The 23,703-nt window shown below is 38.8% G+C and overlaps 1 protein-coding gene across 5 annotated transcripts in view; it reads right to left on the bottom strand.

The window, feature by feature from the left end:
* The window catches only part of LAMA4 (laminin subunit alpha 4), a 152,159-nt gene that overhangs the window by 55,372 nt on the left and 73,084 nt on the right, over positions 1 to 23,703 (bottom strand). For all 5 annotated transcript variants that reach the window (XM_067702317.1, XM_067702320.1, XM_067702319.1 and 2 more), the window contains 5 exons: positions 22,602 to 22,712; positions 16,887 to 16,998; positions 13,670 to 13,837; positions 11,249 to 11,442; positions 5,404 to 5,520 (listed from right to left, as the gene is read on the bottom strand). In XM_067702317.1, the coding sequence (XP_067558418.1) occupies positions 5,404 to 5,520; positions 11,249 to 11,442; positions 13,670 to 13,837; positions 16,887 to 16,998; positions 22,602 to 22,712 (702 nt within the window). The remainder of the gene's footprint in view (positions 1 to 5,403; positions 5,521 to 11,248; positions 11,443 to 13,669; positions 13,838 to 16,886; positions 16,999 to 22,601; positions 22,713 to 23,703) is intronic.

Here is a 23,703-nt window from a genome sequence, read left to right as displayed (position 1 = left end):
AGAATAAAGAAAAAAGAATGAAAAGAAATGAAGACAGCCTAAGAGACCTCTGGGACAACATTAAATGCAACAACATTCGCATTATAGGGGTACCAGAAGGAGAAGAGAGAGAAAGGACCCAAGAAAATATTTGAAGAGATTATAGCCGAAAACTTCCCTAACATGGGAAAGGAAATAGCTACCCAAGTCCAGGAAGCGCAGAGAGTCCCATACAGGATAAATCCAAGAAGAAACATGCTGAGACACATAGTAATCAAACTGGCAAAAATTAAAGACAAAGAAAAATTATTGAAAGCAGCAAGGGAAAAATGACAAATAACATACAAGGGAACTCCTATAAGGTTAACAGCTGATTTCTCAGCAGAAACTCTACAAACCAGAAGGGAGTGGCAAGATATACTTAAAGTGATGACAGGGAAGGACCTACAACCAAGATTACTCTACCCAGCAAGGATCTCATTCAGATTTGATGGAGAAATCAAAAGCTTTACAGACAAGCAAAAGCTAAGGGAATTCAGCACCAGCAAACCAGCTCTACAACAAATGCTAAAAGAACTTCTCTAAGGGGGAAACACAAGAGAAGAAAAGGACCTACAAAAACAAACCCAAAGGGCTTCCCTGGTGGCGCAGTGGTTGAGAATCTGCCTGCTAATGCAGGGGGGACGGGTTCAAGCCCTGGTCTGGGAGGATCCCATGTGCCGTGGAGCAACTGGGCCCGTGAGCCACAAGTACTGAGCCTGCGCATCTGGAGCCTGTGCTCCCCAACGGGAGAGGCCGTGATGGTGAGAGGCCCATGCACCGTGATGAGGAGTGGCCCCCGCTTGCCACAACTGGAGAGAGCCCTCGCACAGAAACAAAGACCCAACACAGCAAAAATAAATAAATTAATTAATTTTAAAAAAAACAAACCCAAAACAATTAAGAAAATGGTCATAGGAACATACATATTGATAATTACCTTATATGTGAATGGATTAAATGCTCCAACCAAAAGAAACAGGCTTGCTGAATGGATACAAAAACAAGACCCATATATATGCTGTCTACAAGAGACCCACTTCAGACCTAGGGACACATACAGACTGAAAGTGAGGGGATGGAAAAACATATTCCATGCAAATGGAAATCAAAAGAAAGCTGCAGTAGCAATACTCATATCAGATAAAACAGACTTTAAAATAAAGAATCTTACAAGACACAAGGAAGGACACTACATAATGATCAAGAGATCAATCCAAGAAGAAGATATAACAATTATACATTTTTATGCACCCAACATAGGAGCACCTCAATGCATAAGGCCACTGCTAACAGCTATAAAAGAGGAGATCGACAGGAACACAATAATAGTGGGGGACTTTAACACCTCACTTACACCAATGGATAGATCATCCAAAATGAAAATAAATAAGGAAACAGAAGCTTTAAATGACACAATAGACCAGATAGATTTAATTGATATTTATAGGACATTCCATCCAAAAAGAGCAGATTACACTTTCTTCTCAAGTGCGCATGGAACATTCTCCAGGATAGATCACATCTTGGGTCACAAATCAAGCCTCAGTAAATTCAAGAAAACTGAAATCGTATCAAGCATCTTTTCTGACCACAACACCATGAGATTAGAAATGAATTACAGGGGAAAAAATGTTAAAAACACAAACACATGGAGGCTAAACACTACGTTACTAAATAACCAAGAGATCACTGAAGAAATCAAAGAGGAAATCAAAAAATACCTAGAGACAAATGACAATGAAAACACAACAATCCAAAACCTATGGGATGCAGCAAAAACAATTCTAAGAGGGAAGTTTATAGTTATAAAGCCTACCTCAAGAAACAAGAAAAATCTCAAATAAACAGTCCAACCTTATACCTAAAGGAACTGGAGAAAGAAGAACAAACAAAACCCAAACTTAGCAGAAGGAATGAAATCATAAAGATCAGAGCAGAAATAAATGAAATAGAAACAAAGAAAACAATAGCAAAGATCAATAAAACTAAAAGCTGGTTCTTTGAGAAGATAAACAAAATTGATAAACCATTAGCCAGACTCATCAAGAAAAAGAGGGAGAGGACTCAAATCAATAAAATTAGAAATGAAAAAGGAGAAGTTACAACAGACACCACAGAAATACAAACATCCTAAGATACTACTACAAGCAACACTATGCCAATAAAATGGACAACCTGGAAGAAATGGACAAATTCTTAGAAACGTATAACCTTCCAAGACTGAACCAGGAAGAAACAGAAAATATGAACAGACCAATCACAAGTAATGAAATTGAAACTTTCATTAAAAATCTTCCAACAAACAAAAGTCCAGGACCAGATGGCTTCACAGGCAAACTGTATCAAACATTTAGAGAAGAACTAACACCTATCCTTCTCAAACTCTTCTAAAAATTTGCAGAGGAAGGAACACTCCCAAACTCATTCTATGAGGCCACCATCACTCTGATACCAAAACCAGACAAAGATACTACAAAAAAACAAAATTACAGACCAATATCACTGATGAATATAGATGCAAAATTCCTCAACAAAATACTAGCAAACAGAATCCAACAACACATGAAAAGGATCATACACCATGATCAAGTGGGATTTATCCCAGGGATACAAGGATTCTTCAATATACGCAAATCAATCAATGTGATACACCATATTAACAAATTGAAGAATAAAAACCGTATGATCATCTCAATAGATGCAGAAAAAACTTTTGACGAAATTCAACACCCATTTATGAGAAAAACTCTCCAGAAAGTGGGCACAGAGGGAACCTACCTCAACATAATAAAGGCCATATATGACAAACCCACAGCAAACATCATTTGCAATGGCGAAATACTGAACACATTTCCTCTAAGATCAGGAACAAGACAAGGATGTCCACTCTCACCACTATTATTCAACATAGTTTTGGAAGTCCTAGCCACGGCAATCAGAGAAGAAAAAGATATAAAAGGAATACAGATTGGAAAAGAAGACGGAAAACTGTCACTGTTTACAGATGACATGATAGTATACATACAGAATCCTAAAAATGCCACCAGAAAACTACTAGAGCTAATCAATGAATTTGGTAGAGTTGCAGGATACAAAATTAATGCACAGAAATCTCTGGCATTCCTATACACTAATGATGAAAACTCTGAAAGAGAAATTAAGGAAACAGTCCCATTTATGATTGCAACAAAAAGTATAAAATAACTAGGAATAAACCTACCTAGGGAGACAAAAGACCTATATGCAGAAAACTATAAGACACTGATGAAAGAAATTAAACACAATATAAACACATGGAGAGATATACCATGTTCTTGGATTGGAAGAATCAACATTGTGAAAATGACTATACTACCTAAAGCAATCTACAGATTCAATGCAATCCCTATCAAATTACCAATGGCGTTTTTTATGGAACTAGAACAAATCATCTTAAAATTTGTATGGAGACAAAAAAGACCCCAAATAGCCAAAGCAGTCTTGAGGGAAAAAAACGGAGCTGAAGGAATCAGACTCCCTGACTTCAGACTATACTACAAAGCTACAGTAATCAAGACAATATGGTACTGGCACAGAAACAGAAACATAGATCAATGGAACAAGATAGAAAGCCCAGAGATAAGCCCACAGCACCCATGGTCAACTAATCTATGACAAAGGAGGCAAGGATACACAATGGAGAAAAGACAGTCTCTTCAATAAGTGGTGCTGGGAAAACTGGACAACTACATGTAAAAGAATGAAATTAGAACACTCCCGAACACCATACACAAAAATAAACTCAAAATGGATTCGAGACCTAAATTTAAGACCAGACACTGTAAAACTCTTAGAGGAAAACATAGGAACAACACTCTTTGACATAAATCACAGCAAGATCTTTTTTGATCCACCTCCTACAGTAATGGAAATAAAAACAAAAATGAACAAATGGGACCTAATGAAACTTCAAAGCTTTTGCACAGCAAAGGAAACCATAAACAAGATGAAAAGACAACCCTCAGAATGGGAGAAAATATTTGCAAACGAATCAACGGACAAAGGATTAATCTCCAAAATATATAAACAGCTCATGCAGCTCAATATTAAAGAAACAAATAACCCAATCCAAAAATGGGCAGAAGACCTAAATAGACATTTCTCCAAAGAAGACATATAGATGGCCAAGAAGTGCATGAAAAGCTGCTCAACATCACTAGTTATTAGAGAAATGCAAATCAAAACTACAGTGAGGTATCACCGCACACCAATTAGAATGGGCATCGTCAGAAAATCTACAAACAACAAATGCTGGAGAGGGTGTGGAGAAAAGGGAACCCTCTTGCACTGTTGGTGGGAATGTAAACTGATACAGCCACTATGGAGAACAGTATGGAGGTTCCTTAAAAAACTGAAAATAGAATTACCATATGACCCAGCAATCCCACTACTGGGCATATACCCAGAGAAAACCATAATTCAAAAAGACACATGCACCCCAATGTTCATTGCAGCACTATTTACAATAGCCAGGTCATGGAAGCAACCTACGACAGATGAATGGATAAAGGAGATGTGGTACATATATACAGTGGAATATTACTCAGCCATAAAATGGAATGAAATTGAGTCATTTGTTGAGATGTGGAGGGACCTAGAGACTGTCATACAGAGTGAAGTTAAGTCAGAAAGAGAAAAAGAAATATTGTATATTAACGCATATATGTGGAACCTAGAAAAATGGTACTGATGAACCGGTTTGCAGGGCAGAAGTTGAGACACAGATGTAGAGAACAAACGTATGGACACCAAGGGGGGAAAGCGGTGGGTGGGTGCGGATGGTGGTGTGCTGAATTGGGCGATTGGGATTGACATGTATACACTGATGTGTATAAAATTGATGACTAATAAGAACCTGCTGTATTAAAAAAAGTTAAATTTAAAAAAGTACTTTCGTGATGCATTTATCAGAAAATTTCTACTTTAAAAAATGTGACATTTATTGATTTTGAATATCAGCTTTATTAAACACACAACTTACAAGAGTGAGTAGGATGTACCTAGATTTACACTTTCTACAGAACTTTCTGTGATTATCTGTGCTGAACGAAATGGCAGACATTAGCCATATGTGGTGCTGTTGAGCACATGAAATGTGGCTAATGTGACTGAGGAATTAAATTTTAATTTTATTTTATTTTAAGTAATTTAAATTTAAGTAGCCATGTGTGGCTAGTGGCAACTGTACAATGAAAGGAACTGAAAAATTCAGTCTACTGATCTTATTTTTACAATTCCAGCTAACTTGATAAATTGAATTGGAGTTGATTATTCTTCTGTGACACTGAGTTCCTTTTCTAACCTGCTATAAATACTAACCTGAACAAGTCACGTGTGCCTTACCTTTATTATGTCATCAAGTTCTGAAAGGGTCATCCGAGGCATTGTCAGTGAGTCGGAAGACATCCTCAGAGACTCGTTCACCCCTGCCATCTGTTCCCTCACTCTGTCATGCTGTTTCTGCATGAGGAAGAGCAAGGGAGAGAGGAAGAAAAGGTCGCTTTAGATAAAGAAGGCATCAGGGAGAGTGCTGTCAGCTTGCTGCCACTGCACTCCGACAGATCCAGGTTCCTATCCCAGACCCACCAATGAATTGCTGTGCCACTCTGGGTAATTTGACCCGGCCCAGGCTCAGCTTTCTCATTTATAAAATGGAGATAATGAAAGTAAGCACCTCAGGAGCTTCAAAGAACTTAGTTATGATTATTACTTACAGTGCCACCACATCAAAGAGAGTTGACACTCCAGAGAGGGCCCTTGCCTCTTTCTCCATAAATGTGAAATGGGGCTAGGGATATAGCATTGAACAGGCTCTGTATTTGCAGTAATTGAAAACTGAATTAATTCCAAAAAGCATTTATCATGTGCTAACTTTGGGCCAGGCACAAATAGCTCATTTGGACAGGAATAAAGTATATACAAAAGAATCTTAATGTCCTTTTAAAAATTTTAAATGGCCCTATTATCAAAACATAAAATTGTGATCTCGCTTCCTCCTACTCTGAGCTCTTTATGTTAGATGCTCAGATGTTCTGAGGAGGGAAATTGCCCAAGTGTGGTTATATTTTTTTCTTCTTTTTTTTCAGTTTTTTTTTATTGAAGCATAGTTGATTTACAATGTTGTACCAATCTCTGCTGTACAGTAAAGTGACTCAGTTATACACATGTATACACTCTTTTTTTAATATTCTTTTCCATTATGGTTTATCACAAGATATTGAATATAGTTCCCTGTGCTATACATTAGGACCTTGTTGTTTATCCATTCTAAATGTAATAGTTTGCATCTACCAACCCCAAACTCCCAGTCCATCCCTCTCCCTCCCCCACTCCGCCTTGGCAACCACAAGTCTGTTCTCCATGTCTATGTGTCTGTTTCTGTTTTGTAGATAGGTTCATTTGTGTCATATTTTAGATTCCACATATAAGTGATATCATGTGGTATTTGTCTTTCTCTTTCTGACTTACTTCACTTAGTATGATAATCTCTAGGTCCATCCATGTTGCTGCAAATAGCATTATTTTGTTCTTTTTCATGGCTGAGTAGTATTCCATTGTATATATGCACCACATCTTCTTCATCCATTCATCTGTTGATCGACATTTAGGTTGTTTCTATGTTTTGGCTTGTGAATAGTGCTACTATGAACATAGGGGTGCATGTGTCTTTTTGAATTATAGTTTTGTCTGGGTATATTCCTAGAAGTGGGATTGCTGAATCACACAGTAATTCTATTTTTAGTTTTCTCAGGAAAATCCATACTGTTTTCCATAGTGGCTGTAACAACTTACTTTCCCACCAACAGTGTAGGAGGGTTCCCTTTTCTGCACACCCTCTCCAGCATTTGTTATTTGTAGACTTTTTCTTTTTTTAATTTTTAAAAATTAATTTAATTTATTTTTGGCTGCATTGGGTCTTTGTTGCTGCACGCAGGCTTTCTCTAGTTGCAGTGAGCAGGGATACTCTTCATTGTTGTGCTCGGGCTTCTCATTGCTGTGGTTTCCCTTGCTGCGGAGCACGGGCTCTAGGCACGTGGGGTCTGTAGTTGCTCTAGGGCGTGCAGGCTTGTTGTGGCACTTGGGCTCTACAGTGCAGGCTCAGTAGTTGTGGCACATGGGCTTAGTTGCTTTGCGGCATGTGGGACCTTCCTGGACCAGGGATCGAACCTGTGTCCCCTGCATTGGCAGGCGGATTCTTAACCACTGCACCACCAGGGAAGTCCCTTTTATTTGTAGACTTTTTAATGATGGCCATTCTGACCAGTGTGAGGTGGTATCTCATTGTAGTTTTGATTTGCATTTCTCTAATAATTAGTAATGTTGAGCATTTTTTCATGTGCCTACTGGCCATCTGTTTGTCTTCTTTGGAGAAATGTCTATTACGATCTTCTGCCCATTTTTCGATTGGGTTGTTCCAAGTGTGGATATATTTTTTGATGAATGCTTTAACTTATACTTTGACTCTGGGGTTCTAGAGTCAGGGATCTTATGATTTTGACGAAATATTGTAGAGCTTCAGAGATTGAAAGCAACACAGAATGAAATTTAACATGGAAAAAGTAAAAGACCCATTTTATAATCTGAGTAAAAAATGAGCTGGTTACTTTAGAAATGGTAATTTAAATTAGAGTTGAAAATTTTGTTATGGTATAATCTAGGATATCACAGAAATAATTATAAAAGCCTATACTTGAATGACATATTTTAAAACTTTCTAAGTTCATCTTAATGTCTTTTCTCACTCCCTGGACTCTTTTCTGATTTAGTGGAAAAGACGAATTAAACCCATCTTCTCCAAATCCCTTGCTACAGGGAAAGACATAGGTCTAGGGACAGAAAAGTATCTCATTTGATCATCCTCTTAAAGCAAGAACATTAAAAAAAATCAATTTCCCCTCAAAATCCATCAAGCATAATACAGTGCGACTATCTGGGGTTAATTGTTCTTGTCTTCACAAGGAGAGGTAGTTAATACAGCTCTACACAAAAGCAATATTTTAAAGTATGTAAGGAAGGGAGGTCAAAAAGATTGGTATTATCTAGCTGTCTCAGAGCAGTTTTCCTGTTACAGAGTTTGAGATATGACCCCTTCCAGAAGCGCTTCTATCTGAGTTGCCTTAATGGAACACAGCTAACACCCTGAAGTAACAACCAAACTTCAAAGCCATGTGTGAACAGCACTGCCTGATAAGCTCATTGGCAGTAGTTGGAAAATGATATGCTTCAAATTAAAGGGTTTCTGTCATTTACCAGATATAGCATTAGACAGAAATGAATAAAATTAGCTTTGAAACGAAGATATTCCCACAGAAAGATGGACAATTTGAACAAAAGAAAGTTTAGAAACTAATAATTAGTGAAAACGACAATAATTAGCACTATTTAGCATGCTTCAGTATCCATTTCACGTATGCAAAAAATAAAACAGTTTCCTGACAAAAAGAGATAGAAACAGTCCTGGGAAGGTGAAGCTTTGGAGTTTATGAGAATACCTAAACAGACAGAATCTCATTTTCTTTTTTAAAAATTTTTAAATTTTATTTATTTTTTTTATACAGCAGGTTCTTATTAGTCATCAATTTTATACACATCATTGTATACATGTCAATCTCAATCGCCCAATTCATCACACCGCCCCCCACGGCTTTCCCCCCTTGGTGTCCATACCTTTGTTCTCTACATCTGTGTCTCAATTTCTGCCGTGCAAACCGGTTCATCAGTACCATTTTTCTAGGTTCCGCATATATGCGTTAATATACGATGTTTTTCCCTTTCTGACTTACTTCACTTTGTATGACAGTCTCTAGATCCATCCACGTCTCAACAAATGACCCAATTTCGTTCCTTTTTATGGCTGAGTAATATTCCACTGTATATATGTACCACATCTCCTTTATCCATTCGTCTGTCGATGGGCATTTAGGTTGCTTCCATGACCTGGCTATTGTAGATAGTGCTACAGTGAACACTGGGGTGCATGTGTCTTTTTGAATTGTGGTTTTCTCTGGGTATATGCCCAGTAGTGGGATTGCTGGGTCATATGGTAATTCTATTTTTAGTTTTTTAAGGAAGCTCCATACTGTTCTCCATGGTGGCTGTATCAGTTTACATTCCCACCAACAGTGCAAGAGGGTTCCCTTTTCTCCACACCCTCTCCAGCATTTGTTGTTTGTAGATTTTCTGATGATGCCCATTCTAATTGGTGTGCGGTGATACCTCACTGTAGTTTTGATTTGCATTTCTCTAATAACTAGTGATGTTGAGCAGCTTTTCACGTGCTTCTTGGCCATCTATATGTCTTCTTTGGAGAAATGTCTATTTAGGTCTTCTGCCCATTTTTGGATTGGGTTATTTGTTTCTTTAATATTGAGCTGCATGAGCTGTTTATATATTTTGGAGATTAATCCTTTGTCCGTTGATTCGTTTGCAAATATTTTCTCCCATTCTGAGGGTTGTCTTTTCATCTTGTTTATGGTTTCCTTTGCTGTGCAAAAGCTTTGAAGTTTCATTAGGTCCCATTTGTTCATTTTTGTTTTTATTTCCATTACTGTAGGAGGTGGATCAAAAAAGATCTTGCTGTGATTTATGTCAAAGAGTGTTGTTCCTATGTTTTCCTCTAAGAGTTTTACAGTGTCTGGTCTTAAATTTAGGTCTCGAATCCATTTTGAGTTTATTTTTGTGTATGGTGTTCGGGAGTGTTCTAATTTCATTCTTTTACATGTAGTTGTCCAGTTTTCCCAGCACCACTTATTGAAGAGACTGTCTTTTCTCCATTGTGTATCCTTGCCTCCTTTGTCATAGATTAGTTGACCATGGGTGCTGTGGGCTTATCTCTGGGCTTTCTATCTTGTTCCATTGATCTATGTTTCTGTTTCTGTGCCAGTACCATATTGTCTTGATTACTGTAGCTTTGTAGTATAGTCTGAAGTCAGGGAGTCTGATTCCTTCAGCTCCGTTTTTTTCCCTCAAGACTGCTTTGGCTATTTGGGGTCTTTTTTGTCTCCATACAAATTTTAAGATGATTTGTTCTAGTTCCATAAAAAACGCCATTGGTAATTTGATAGGGATTGCATTGAATCTGTAGATTGCTTTAGGTAGTATAGTCATTTTCACAATGTTGATTCTTCCAATCCAAGAACATGGTATATCTCTCCATGTGTTTATATTGTGTTTAATTTCTTTCATCAGTGTTTTATAGTTTTCTGCATATAGGTCTTTTGTCTCCTTAGGTAGGTTTATTCCTAGGTATTTTATTCTTTTTGTTGCAGTGGTAAATGGGAGTATTTCCTTAATTTCTCTTTCAGATTTTTCATCATTAGTGTGTAGGAATGCAAGAGATTAACTCACTTTTATTTAGGAAATTTTACAATGACTTACTAAGAGATAGTGATGACTGAAAATCAGGGCAGAGAACCTAATTTCAGTTGGGTTTGCTGACAATAAACATAGCTAAAGTAATGAGTTTGCTCACAGTTGCTTCCTATTTTTGACATTGCTTTTTCGCTCTAACCTTTATAAATATGTCCAAAGAGGCAGGTGTCTTCCTATCAGAAGATGACCACTCTTGGGGATGAGTGTGTGCATCACTTGGCGCAGAAGTGTGAGCATCACCAGTTCTAAGTCTGGCGGTATGGGCATGCACAAATCCTGGCCCCGGAGGGTGACTGCCTTGGCAACCTCTGGCCAAGCCTGGGAATTTTTCTCACCTCTTTGTAATTGTATGACCTTAGCTTGAATTAGACTCCCTATCTCTGCAGCTGCTGACCAGCCAGGCTGTGAGATCTGCTTATCAGGCCCTTCCAAAAATTATACACATCTTTACAGGAACATGGTTCCGGGTTGCTTTGGGATTTTTACTGCTCTCAGTATAAAAAAAGTTAGGCACGGGAATCATGCCTTGTTTACTCAGTTGCAAGAGCAATACATCCAACACAGGTGGACACAAGCACCAGGAACAACTGCATTCTTATCAATGCACAAGCTCAACAACTACAATGGTTTCAACTTGAGTTTAGGTGTACACACTTATATTAGCAAATTATGGTGGCAAAAAATGTACAGATAATTTTAAAAATAAAGATTTAAATGTACCAATATTAAAAAAAACTGTTTACCAACTGTCCCTTCTTGGCATAACTTCATGTTGTAGATGCCCGAAATGCATTTACAGTTAGAGTGTCCACTGTACCTTGTGATCCCGCTGCCTGGCTGCTGTGGCTCTGTTCATGTCTTCGGCATCCCTGATGTGGTCAAGGGCCAGGTCAAGTGACTCCTGGAGGTCTGACAACTTAGCATTATAGTCATCCAGCTGCTCCAGGACCACAGGAAACAGAGAGTGAGTATCGTTGTACTGCCGCTGCCAACTCTCAGCCTGGCTCAGCACTGGGAAGAAAGGTACATAGAAACTCAGTCTGGGCTTCTCCCTTCTCCTCCCATCCCATCCCGCACTTAGAAAGATGCAAATTCATCAGGGTATGTCTTCTTTAGCAATAGCGATTGAAGCTGTTGTTCACAAAAACAGCCCCATCTTTGATATCTGAAGTTTTAAATACTATTTTGTAGGGTTTGGGAGCCCCTGGACCACCGTCAGCGAAAACGGGAGTTGATTAGTTTTCCCCTGAAGATTATGCTTTAAGTAGAAATGATGTAATTAAACTAGGTTTATTGTTACCGAGATTACTAATAATTTGACCATACAAAGGAAACTTGGATATACTACAGTCTTACTATTAGAGACAACCCCAGTTGTTTTGTCTGTTACTGGCAAATGATGTTCACAACCATTCATTTTCTGTATTCTCTCCAGGCAGCTGTTTTTACTTAGCTCCTTTAGGTCAAACCTAAATCATTATCTTGGAAAGAAGATTAAATGGCAATGATATATTCTTAAACTTTGCATATATCTTAATTCTCTGATCAAAGTTACACACATTGACTATGTGCCTTAATTCTATTTTTTCTCCAGGGACTATCAGTCTGTCTTATTGAGGTTTTCTATTTACTTTCATCACCATGAGCAGAAGATACAAAGTTCATGGCTGAGTTGAGAAAGTGGTTGAAAATGCATTCACTAGGCGGAAGGCAGCTAAGTAGGAGATGTACTTGGTTCCATTTCCCCAGAACAGTCTTGTTAAATCCCCAAATAGGCAAGGAGCGTGAAAGCATCTGGCTGTGACATCAGAGCTCCAACCTTCCTGACTGCTGGCCTCATCCTGACTCAGAAATGGGCCTGAGATTCTTCTTTATTTCTTACTGTTTCTAAGACCTTATATTTGCTATCACAATAGGCCTTAATGTCCAGAATGTTCCTCTTCTAGAATATTCACAGTAAGTTTTAACAGAAGTTGATAGTGACAATTGTAGGAAAATGATCTAACCTAGGCGTTCCTAACCCTTTCTGTATCATAGGCCCCTTTACAATCTGGTGAAGCCTTCAGAGCCCTTATGTATTTTAAAATGCACAAGATAAAATACATAGAATTAAAAAGACCAGTATATTAAAAAAATTGGTAATATAATAATATATGTGCTTCTTTATTAATGCATTAACTAACAAGATTTAGAGGTGAGACCAATAACTGCTAAAACTTTGAATTACTGATGAATTTAATGTTGTGAGATAACAGTAACAACTAAAAAATGATATGCAAACCTGGAGCTTCTTTTGTTGATTGTGTGGATTAAAATGGACACAAATTCTTTGTAACTCTTCCCATCAAGAGCGGAGTCTTTTTCCTCACCCTTGAATCTGGACAGTCTTGACCAACAGAATGAAGATGACATTGCTGAGTTCCAAGGTCAGGCCTCAAGAGACCTTGCCCTTTCCATTCTTGCCCTCCTGGAAGGCTTCTGACATATGAACGAGCCTCAGCTAGCTTCCTTGAGGATAAAACCCCACATGGAGGGAGAGGCCCAGCCATTTCAACTAAGACCCCAGACATGTGAGTGAGCTCGACCATGTCACATGGAGCAGAGATGAGCTATCTAGGCTGAGTCCAGCCCAAATTACCAACCTATGAAATCACAAGCAAATAAATGGTTATTGTTTTAAATGAATATGTTTGGGGTGGATTGTGAGATACTAATTTATAACTGATACAGTGACCAAGTCATAGATTCACTAATACTACTGTGGTTTGTTACTTACATTAATCATTAAAGGAAATGTTCAATTTCCACTGAAGGCTCAAAGTCATTAAAAAGTCATTCATGGACATCGGAACATGAATGTTGCTGGGCTTGTAGCTTTACTGTCTTCTCAATGAGACTTCTTATTGTAGTTCTGGTAATTGGTTCCCCTTAGCTTTCCTTCCCTTGTTTTTCACCAACTGCTAAGTTCCTATTTCTTCTCCTCAGGAGTAAAATTTTGTAGATTCCTTGTGGAATCTCAGCTGTTTCTCAAAAGCTCAAGGTTGGGCCTGGATCTAAAAATCCTGGTCATATAGTCAAGTTGTCCTGAATGACTCCCTGAGGCCACGTATAAACTCTAAATAACTGGATATTGGGAATTGGTTGCTTTGACCAAATGTTGCCCTGTGACTGGGGGTCCTCTCCTGGACCCACAAAGGAAGCAGACACATGCTGGGCTCTAGGAGTCGAATACACCTACGTTCATAGGCTTCGTCTGCCTCCTCATCCACAAGTTCCCGTTGGGTGAGGAACGGTTGACGGCGTCGGATCTCCTCAAGCATCTTCTGGGCCAACACCAGCTTCTCAGAGATTTCCTCAGGGCTAAGTTCCCGATCTTCCCCATAATAGAGCATCTTGTTGTTGATCTCTGAAAGGAAGGACACGGTGAGAGAAGACAGTAGGGAGAGATGACTGGGCATTTGACAGCGATGTCACTGAAAACACGGACAGTGAGGACAAAGGGAAGGGCTGATCCTAAAATGGAAAGAGAGACTCAGCAAAGACAGCATGCTGATGTTCATGCTGTGAATGTGTTGGCATCAGAGTTCATCATATATTCCAGGGAGAGGTTAAACCCGAGGAAATCACTCTTCTTTGCTTTTCATTTGGTGTCTTCAGAATAGGAATGGAATTAATACAAAGCCTGCCCTGATTTCAGCTGAATCTGATTTCTATTCTGATTCAAAACTGTTAATATTTAAGACACACAAATCTGGGGTCTTTGACCAAACTTTTATATAAAACACATAATGTGGAGAAAATGTTCTGAGGTATCTCCTGTCACATGCAGTAGGCATTGGAGATATTAATTGCAATTTAGCCAAGGATTTTACCCAAGCTCTAAGCCAAAATGAGTGTATATTGACGGTTGTTTAAACAAGTCTTTCAGATTGTCGTACAGATTAGATACAATATAGAGGTTTGCTATAGTAGGATGTGAGTTTTTGCTTATTAATATATACATTTTTTTTGCAATTGCTATTTGCCTTCTGTGGTATGACTGCCTGTCAAGATTGTGCCGTTTTAACTTTGGGTCGTTTTCACCCCACATCTGTAAGTAGGACGGAGAATTTCAGAACCAACAGGGACTGCTGAGGCTCAGAGGCATTAGATGAGTTGTCTGAATACTGGCGGCGCTGAGCAGGCCTCTGGCTCCCTCTTCCTACTACATATGATCAGATGATAATTATGTAATTGCCACCTTGTCCTATGGCAGCTCCAGGAGGAAGCATTTTATCTTCCTGGCATAAATGAAATTGTCTGTCTTTGGTTTACTATGATCTATGTGGTTGGCCAGACAAGATGGGTAAACAACACTGGTCTCACATAAATCATACCAGGATAAGGGCTTGTATTTTATATGGATAATAGCTTGAAGGTCACCAGTAGTTATTTTAGAGGTGGTTTGGAGATGGTTGGCAATAAGGAATGACACACTATTGGTGTTGTGAAGCATCCCTGAACTCTGAAGAGAGGGAGATAAATGGGAGAAGAGGTTTTCAGTGTTGTAAATATTACTGAGAAAGTTTTAGGGAAACCAAGATATGTTAAAAAAAAAAAAAGAAAAAAGAAACTTATGAAGGGATTAAATATTCACTTTTCAAGTAAAGTCTAAAATATTAACTCCTGAAATAAACTAAACATAGATACTTTTCCTCAGATCTAGCACGTGCAATGCTGAATTTCTTGGCATTTTGATACAGATATTATATTTACAATATGGCTTATTTTATTTTAGCTGCATCTGGTCTAGATTAGAAAAAGGAAATACAGAGAACAATATTTTTGCCTTTGGTCTTTGAGACTGTTCATATATTATTTTTAAAAAGGTAAGGGGCTTCCCTGGTGGCGCAGTGGTTGAGAGTCCGCCTGCCGATGCAGGGGACACGGGTTCGTGCCCTGGTCCGGGAAGATCCCACATGCTGCGGAGCGGCTGGGCCCGTGAGCCATGGCCGCTGAGCCTGCACGTCCGGAGCCTGTGCTCCGCAACGGGAGAGGCTGCAGCAGTGAGAGGCCTGCGTCCCACAAAAAAAAAAAAAAAAAGGTAAATTATTGTTTCCTCTTTACATTTCTTTTGTATTTTTTCCTTCTTTCCCATGCCCTAAGGGTCAAATAAGAGGATTTAGATTCTTTCCAAATGAAACAACTTAGAATCAAAATTTGAGTTACAACAGGAAAGGTGACATTTTTTTCTCAATGGCTTAATAAGACGCTGGCTTTATTTGCTGCTTAGAGGGACATTTATTTCTTAATTAGATGAGATCAGCTAATCTAGGTTTAATCTTACTTTTCGAATAAATCAACAGTAACTCTAAAATATTATAGGAAAAGAATATTTTATTCGTAGATGCAAAAGCATGAGATAGTGAGGATGGGAGCAGGGGATGTTTGAAATGCATACCATTTGTTTCTATTACATATTATGGGCACCAAAGGAAATATAGCAAAAGATTAATCTTGGCTCCATACATCCCTTTTCCTGGAATATGTTCTCTATAACTCAGTGTAAAGATATGAATCTTCCACTGTGGGTCCCTTTACTGTCGTGCGCCCTTGAGATGCACCTGGAGTTGTCATCCAGCTCTTAATATATAGGATAATAAAAACTATGGAAACACACAAATACTGTATCTTAGCAGACTGTAACCCAAGGAAATTCTCTTTATCTTAGAACAAATACAATCGCCTGTTTTCTGTCAGTAAATTGAAGGCTGGCTTTCAGTGTGCTATTAAGATAGTCTTCAAAATGCAGCCTGCACTTGTGAGAAGTTAGAACACAAATAAATAAACCCTCAAGAAGAAAGGTAAAGTCTGCTACAATTTTATGCTTTAGGGCAAAGAAATCTTCCACACCCCCTCCTGGCTTTTCTTCTGGATTGGGGACCAGAGCATGCGGCCTGCCTGGTTCTTGGGAAAGCATTATAGAGACAGTTTAGGACGATTTGGATTAGTGGACAGTTTACTGCCACTCTAAAGGCAGTGTTTTCACAGCATATTATTGAGAAAAATGTGACTCCTACTCAACTCTTGCATTTTACAGACAACACAGCATGTAATTTCCTCTACCAGAAAGGTATTTTGGCATTCAATTTCTGTGAAATGCCTGGAAAGGGAATGATTTTCTACATTTATTTTTTTGGCCTTGCTGCGCCGAGTCCTAACCACTGGACTGCCAGGGAATTCCCTCTACCCTGTGCATTTATTATTGAAAATAGACAGATAGTAAGCAGAGATGAGTGCTCAGAAGTCTCAGGTAAACAAACTTGAAAGAAGATCTTACATGAGTTTAAACCTATAACACTCTAACAACAGGTCCTAGCACACAATAAACACTAACAGTAGCCACTATTTTTATTGTTGTTAATAACATGAAAGATTCCTTGATATGAAGCTAAACCAAAAGAGAATATATTTACCTTGGATTTTATCCCTCACATTGTGGGCTTGCTCTGCAAGCTGAGTTGCGTGGTTAATGGTATCCATGCTTTCCTTCTGAGCCAACTGGCTCTTTCTTGTGGCTTGACTTTCCTATAAATAATCCGCATAAATACCAGATTAAATTTGCAAGAAGGAAAGGTTGTGTATGTGCATGTGGGGGTGGGTGGGCATAATGTATTCCATAAACATAAATTTCTCTGACATGTGAAAGTTCTAGAATATAGAACATGGTCTCAGAAATCATGCATGAAGACAGATGTGATGACCCACTTTAGAATTATAGATGCTATTCCTAAGCCATCAATCACAGTTCAACCCAAACCAACCATCTTATATATGTAATTTACCCTTTGAATTTTTATTGTATCTCAAGATGCCAGACTAGGGAATTAGCCATGTCTGCTGATCAGTTTGTCATTGTGCTGACTGAAATGATTAAAGGTTCAAAGGGAAACTTGTTGAGAAAGCAGGCAGATCTCAAAATGCTCCATGCATTCAGTGGCTTCTGGGTGGTCCAGCCACTGCTGCAACTGAATTACCACAGAGATTTAAAGGATTATGCTCACTGTGCTAAATGCTACTTTCAGTGCTGCCTTCCAAATTCCCATCAACGTTGATGGCACTTGTGCACAAATAACTACTCAAGCAGCTTTGGCTCAGAGTGAATGAAGTTCTTCCCTGAGAAGCCGTTTTCATTCTTTCAACTCTGTTTCACAGAGCTCCCACGTAGGATTTGTCAAAATGAAATCCCAGCTCAAATGTGGCTCCTGAAGAAAGGATGTGTGGGTGTGCATGTGTACGTGTGTATTTCTCTCTGTGTGTATAAGGTCAGAAGCTGATCTAAAAAATGGTTCAAGGCCAGGACACAGGCCTGTATGCACAGCATGGGGACGTGTACTTCCTTTTGGCATCAGAAAGACTGACTCATGGGTATATTTGAGAGGAGGGAGAGTTCTTCAGTCTGGCATTTGGTGAAGTGCCCACTTGCCTCGTCCAGTGTCTTTCTGGCTCAGCTCTGTGACAAAGGGCTGCAGTACCTGACTGGACTGCAGGGTGATCTGCTACACAGAGTTCTGGCTGGTAGACTCCCCCAGGACAGGAGAGTGGCTATTTCAAATTTCTCTCCTTTCATCCACTGTTCCAGCTGGAGGACTAGGCCATGATTTTACCTGGAATGTTTTTACACTTCCCAAGCATAACCCAAGCAAGTGGCTCTTCATCAAGGAAGAGAATGCAGACATGGTATCCTAGCAGACACATGCCCCAGCAGCCTTTCATCGGGCATTTTATCCGAAATCTCCTCTATACAAATCTCCCTGCGCAGCAAGACTGTGGCCATCAGCCCCTTCCCTAAAGTGTGGGCTCTCTGAATGGACATTGCAATCTTGAGTCACGATGTTCTTTCCCCCAATTCCAGTCTCCCTCTTATCCTGTTCTAATGCTTTCCAGAGACACAAAAATCTGTGGCCACTTTAAAATTAGATGATACAGAAAATAAGATGAATCTATTCTCGATGTCACCCCTCCCCGCCTTTAAAAAATGGGACACAGACATATAAAACATTAAAAAAATTTTAACAAGTTGATTTTTGGTCCAGTTTAAATTGAGTTATACTTAAAAAACACAACATGCATATTTTTGACTTTGGCTTTATCCTTCAGGGGAAAAGATTTATTGTTATTACTGTGTTCATTTAATTATTTCTTGATATGGAAACTTTGAGAATTAATTGAAGTAATGAAAGACAGCTGGCAGATGTCATAGCTCTAAGACAACCTCTTCTGACAAACACCAGAGGGCGCTTAGATATATGTATTTAATAAAAGACTGCAGCAAAGAGGAACATGCAAAATTACTGGATATAATATATAGTGACGCCTTATTTGAAAGTTTTACTTTTTTCTTTAACTTTGATTATGGAAGGAAAATAATGATATGGGCACATGGTAAAACAGGTACACTCTACTTTAAGAAAAACTGAAATTAAAAAATTAGCTTTCAACTACAAGCCGGTTGATGTTTAGCATTACAAATGGATTAATCATTTACTCACCTCAACAGCGAATTCTCCTTGTACATATTTGATGTAAAAAGTGGCAAGAATTTTATTTATTATACAGTGCATAAAGTATAGTGTACCTAGAATACTATTAAATTGAGGATGATAATATCTAGGATGGCCATATACTTTATTGTTTAAACTGGGACACTTTTGAGAGTGAAAGGGGAACTTTTAATAATCACTCTGGGAGACAAGCATAAACAGTGGCAGTGCTGGACAAAATGCTAGTAGGAATATTGGCGTGCCATTTCAGAATCTGTACAGTGATATCTAATTTGGGTTTAACTATCTCCTAAACATTGACTTCCAAACACCTTTCCAGCCTTGATCTCTTCTCTTGAGCTACAGACTCAAATCTCTGGCATCCACAGAGAGCTCACCCTTAAAAGGTCCAGGGAAATCCATTCTGAGTTTTTAGTCCTGGCCATCTATTTCTCCACGTCAGAGCTTACATCCTTGCAACTCTTCATATCCAATTGGTTACTGAATCATTTTTATTCCACTTGTCATTCTGGCCTCTCTTCCTGGTCCCCACCGCCACAGTCTCACGTTACCACTGCTCACTGCAAATTCTTTTCCAATGAAGACAAGGCAGCAATTGACCACTCTTGTTTGGACTACTGCGGCAGTCTACTGACGGGTGTCCCTGTCTTCAGAGTCTTAAACCTACCATCCCCGCTTCAGAGGAATGTTTCTGAAACTCCACACCTAATCAGCTCATTGTTGTAGGTAAATGCTCTAATATCTTCCAAAGTCCACAGGATGAGCATGGTGGGAAAGGTTCTTCATGATTTGGCCTCTGAGAACTTCTTCAGCATTGTCTTCTGCTCCTTGCTTTAATATTCTGCAAGGCCAAGGCCAAAGTTCTTCAATCTTCTCGTCAATTGGAATTGAAACATATTTTGACTTTTTGTCCTGTCTTTTGGAGATCAGGCTCGGAGATCAGGCTCAGTTGCTTTTGATGTGTGGAAGTGACCCACTTTCCTCCCAACCCTAAAGATCTTTGTACGTGTTGATATATGGGGAACTTTTGCTGTGGCTCCACATAGGGAAGGAGTAGGGAGGAGATGGAGAAGTGGAGGGAATGGTGCAGCACCCTCCTGGGCTAGCCCTTGGAGACTGGGCTCTACAGTGTGCCTTTTAGATCCAGATGGCAAAGGGCAGCACTGAGATTGAGAGAGGGCCACCATCTTCACTTCTGCTTGTAGCCTAGTCCCACTCTGACTTTGAGCATGGTGGCTTTGGGAATATGGGAGAGTGGAATCTTGACATAGGCTTTGGTACTTTCATTACAGACATGATCAGCACTGGCATAAGTGAGACCTTTTTGAGCAGCAGCTATTTGGGAACACAAATGCATGGGCATCCTGAAGGGGTTTCCCAGAAGTAGCAGGTGGGAAAAGGCAGTAAGATTTATCAAAAGGGGGCTAGAGGACTTAGATATGGAGGTCGGGAAAAAACACAGTAACTTTAGGTTAATATAAATTGTGAGATTTGGATTACATGAGATTCATGTGACAGGTACTTTGCATACAGAGATACAGCTGACCCTTGAACAACGTAGGGGTTGGGGGCACCGACACAGTTGAAAATCCATATATAACTTTACAGTTGGCCCTCTGTATCCGAGGTTCTGTATCTGTGGACTCAACCAAATGCAGATCATGTAATACTGTAGTACGTATTTACTGAAAAGAATCTGCATATAAGTGGACCCGTGCAGTTCAAACCTGTGTTGTTCAAGGATCAACCATAAGTTCAAGTTCAAGAGGCAACATTACTGTGATTTTTTTTATCACATTGTGGGAAACTACAGTGGAATCCTTCACTCTAGCTAAAGCTAAATATTTGTTATTTTTTTGATAGAAGTCTTTCTAAGATAAAGCTTTTCTTAAATCTTTCTAAGAATCAATTATGGATTTTTCTAGACTAAGGGCTTGAAGGATGCTTGAGAAGTCATTAAGACCCTCTCTGGGTGTTTGTTTCAAAATGTTTCAGCAGGTTCCTTCAGCATCAGAACTGTTTGTGTCGTAGCCAGAAGGATGTTATTTTCAATAAGAATCGATGGCAACAGCTGGGTGAATGCTCCAGTCGCTTTATCATCAACTTCTGGCTTTGGTGGTCTGTTCTCATTGTTCAGGAGCCTTTTCTGTGATGTCCCTTTCAAGCTTGCACTATTTCCTCCCCATGAAAGCCTGCATTTAACTTATATTGGAAGTAGGAAAACGGTACAACAAAAGAATCAGTAAGTCCATGTCTGAGCTATGGAAGGAGCTAATCTTGGTGAAAACATTTCCTCAAGAATTTGAGACACTTTCAGTAAGTTACAGCCATGACACAAATGAAATTACGAGTTTTCACAAAGATTTCTTTCCTGGTATTTCCTTTGAAACTTAAGCGATCTCACTGCTCTTCAAACGCTCATGGTTGGATTAACATGCTCCATTGCATGGGAACGAGGGACACAATTTTTATATGCATTTAAAAGTAGTTGAATCTTCCAAGGATCCAATTAGAGTAATTCACATTTTTAGAAGCATAATCTCTTAGTTTAAGAGGTCCAAGGTCAAAAGAGATTATCAGAGTTATTTTAACCTTTATTTTTGTAGAAAATGAGAATTGTTTTTGAAAAGAACTTCAGCAATTTATAACGTCAAACATCAGTATCTGAAAGCAGAAATTCCAGAGTACTCTGGGCAGAACTGGTGGAACATAATCAGGGAAAAAAATGTGTTCAACATTTTAACATGTTAAACATGGCGCCTTGTGGCTTAGTTGTATTTTTTTTATTAGTACAGAGGATGGATATTTTTCCATTAGGCTCTTGGGGAATGTATTTAATAGTCTCTCACATTGACTTTGCTCATGTTTTAATGTTTTTCTTGTTAATTTTTGAGAGCTTTTATAAGTCATATTTCCCCCGACATTTTTCTTAGTCTTGTTGACTTTTTTCATTTATTTAGTTGTTTTACTATGTATTTGAAATTTTTTCTTGTCAAATCTATTATTTCTTTTTATTACAATTCTTCACACTATATTTAAATGTATTGTTATTTCCTTTCAAGGTTTAATAATTATCTAGTTGTGTTTTCTTGTAGATTTGAGATTTAAACTCAAGTCTTTAATCTGTCTGAAATTTATTTTAGTATATAGTATAAAATGAGGGTCCAAAGTGGGTTTTTTTCCTGCCAAACTGCAAAATTGCTTTCTCAACACAATTTCTCTTCTTTCCTTTTATTATTTAATGCATACTTTAGCAAACATTTAAATTTTATATTCTATATAATAAAGTTTGTTTCTGGATGTTCTATTGCTCTTAGCCATAAAATGTTAAGGTGAACAACTGAACGACTCTTCTAATTAAAACATATATCAACCATATTTACCAGCAGCAAATACAATGAAAGTTTTCCATACACCTGTTTTTTCAAGGAAACCAATTAAAATGGGAAGACACAGTAGAGACCAAGTATATTAACTTTCTCCTCAGGTCTTGCCTTGATTTATTTTAAGGCACCTGGGTCACTGCATTTTTTCTGGGCTGTGGTAAGCCTCAGTCATTTGTGACTAGCCAGTCTCACACCAGCTAAATCCCATCTCTGAAGTTAGTCCCAGAAACTGAACACATACCCTTCCAGCTAATTCCTCCACGTCAGACAGAAAGCTTTTCATTGTGTTTTCAGCATTGTTGATTTGTATCTTTCTTAGGACATATTGGTTTTCTCTTTCTGACAATTTTGTCTGTGGAAAAAAAAACACGTATTTTTCCATAGTCAGTAAATGTGCACACCAGGTTTGTAAAAATATGCAGAAAACTCTTTCAGTGCAAGAGGACTCAGAGCAGAGTGTGAGCCTTTACTCTCAGAATAGTGGGGTCCACAGGCTACTGCAGGCTGGTATGAAGTCTGAGGTCTGCACAAGGGGGTGGAGGGCCCTAGGGGCAGAAATTCTGCAAGCTCCACGTACCAGGCTGGAGATTCTGGCTTGGGCTGTGCTGGTTCTGGGGAAAGGGTATCTTTTCCAAATCTGCACAAAGGCACAATATAGACTGGCAGTGGCCTTGGGTGTCTGAGCCTTAAAACTTCAATTTCACAGGTCTTGGAGGAAATGATAAACCACGTCAATCAGTGCAAATGGAGTTTAGAAATTCACTTTCCTTTTTTTGGTGTAAGGAGAACAATTCTCTTTATTTCAGACCATTTTCCCCTTTCTTTTCCATTTTGAGCAGTTTGGTCCAAATGCAGCTTTCCTTCGATTACTTTGGAGTAAGCCCTTCAATCTTGGCACTGACTTCCCATCAGCTATAATATTATTATATATAATATAATATAATAATTATTTCTACCTTGAAGTTGTGCTGTTGGGGAAAGAGGATTCAAGTGGTATCAAAAGGACTGAGTCTGGGTAACTCCTCTGAGAATCAGTGCCTTCATGTGTCCAAACAGATGAGTCTGGTTAAGAACAATTCCTAAATTGGGAATAGAGTACTTACTAAGATTCCATCCAGACCATCCAGGTTTACAATTTTGTGATTTTTGTTTTGTTTTACACTTTGCACATTTGGGCAATTGCTGTGGATATCATTTGCACCTCCAAAAAGCAGAGTAATGAGCACTTTCTATGTTAGGTACTGTTCTAACTGCTCTGCATATAACAACTCACTGAATTCCCTCAACAACCCATGAGGTGGGTGTAATGATTATCCTCAATTCCAGATGAGGTAACTGAAAAA

Source organism: Pseudorca crassidens, chromosome 13 (assembly GCF_039906515.1).
Source record: "Pseudorca crassidens isolate mPseCra1 chromosome 13, mPseCra1.hap1, whole genome shotgun sequence".
Classification (NCBI taxonomy): Eukaryota; Metazoa; Chordata; class Mammalia; order Artiodactyla; family Delphinidae; genus Pseudorca; species Pseudorca crassidens.
This window is presented reverse-complemented; position numbering and strand designations above follow the sequence as displayed.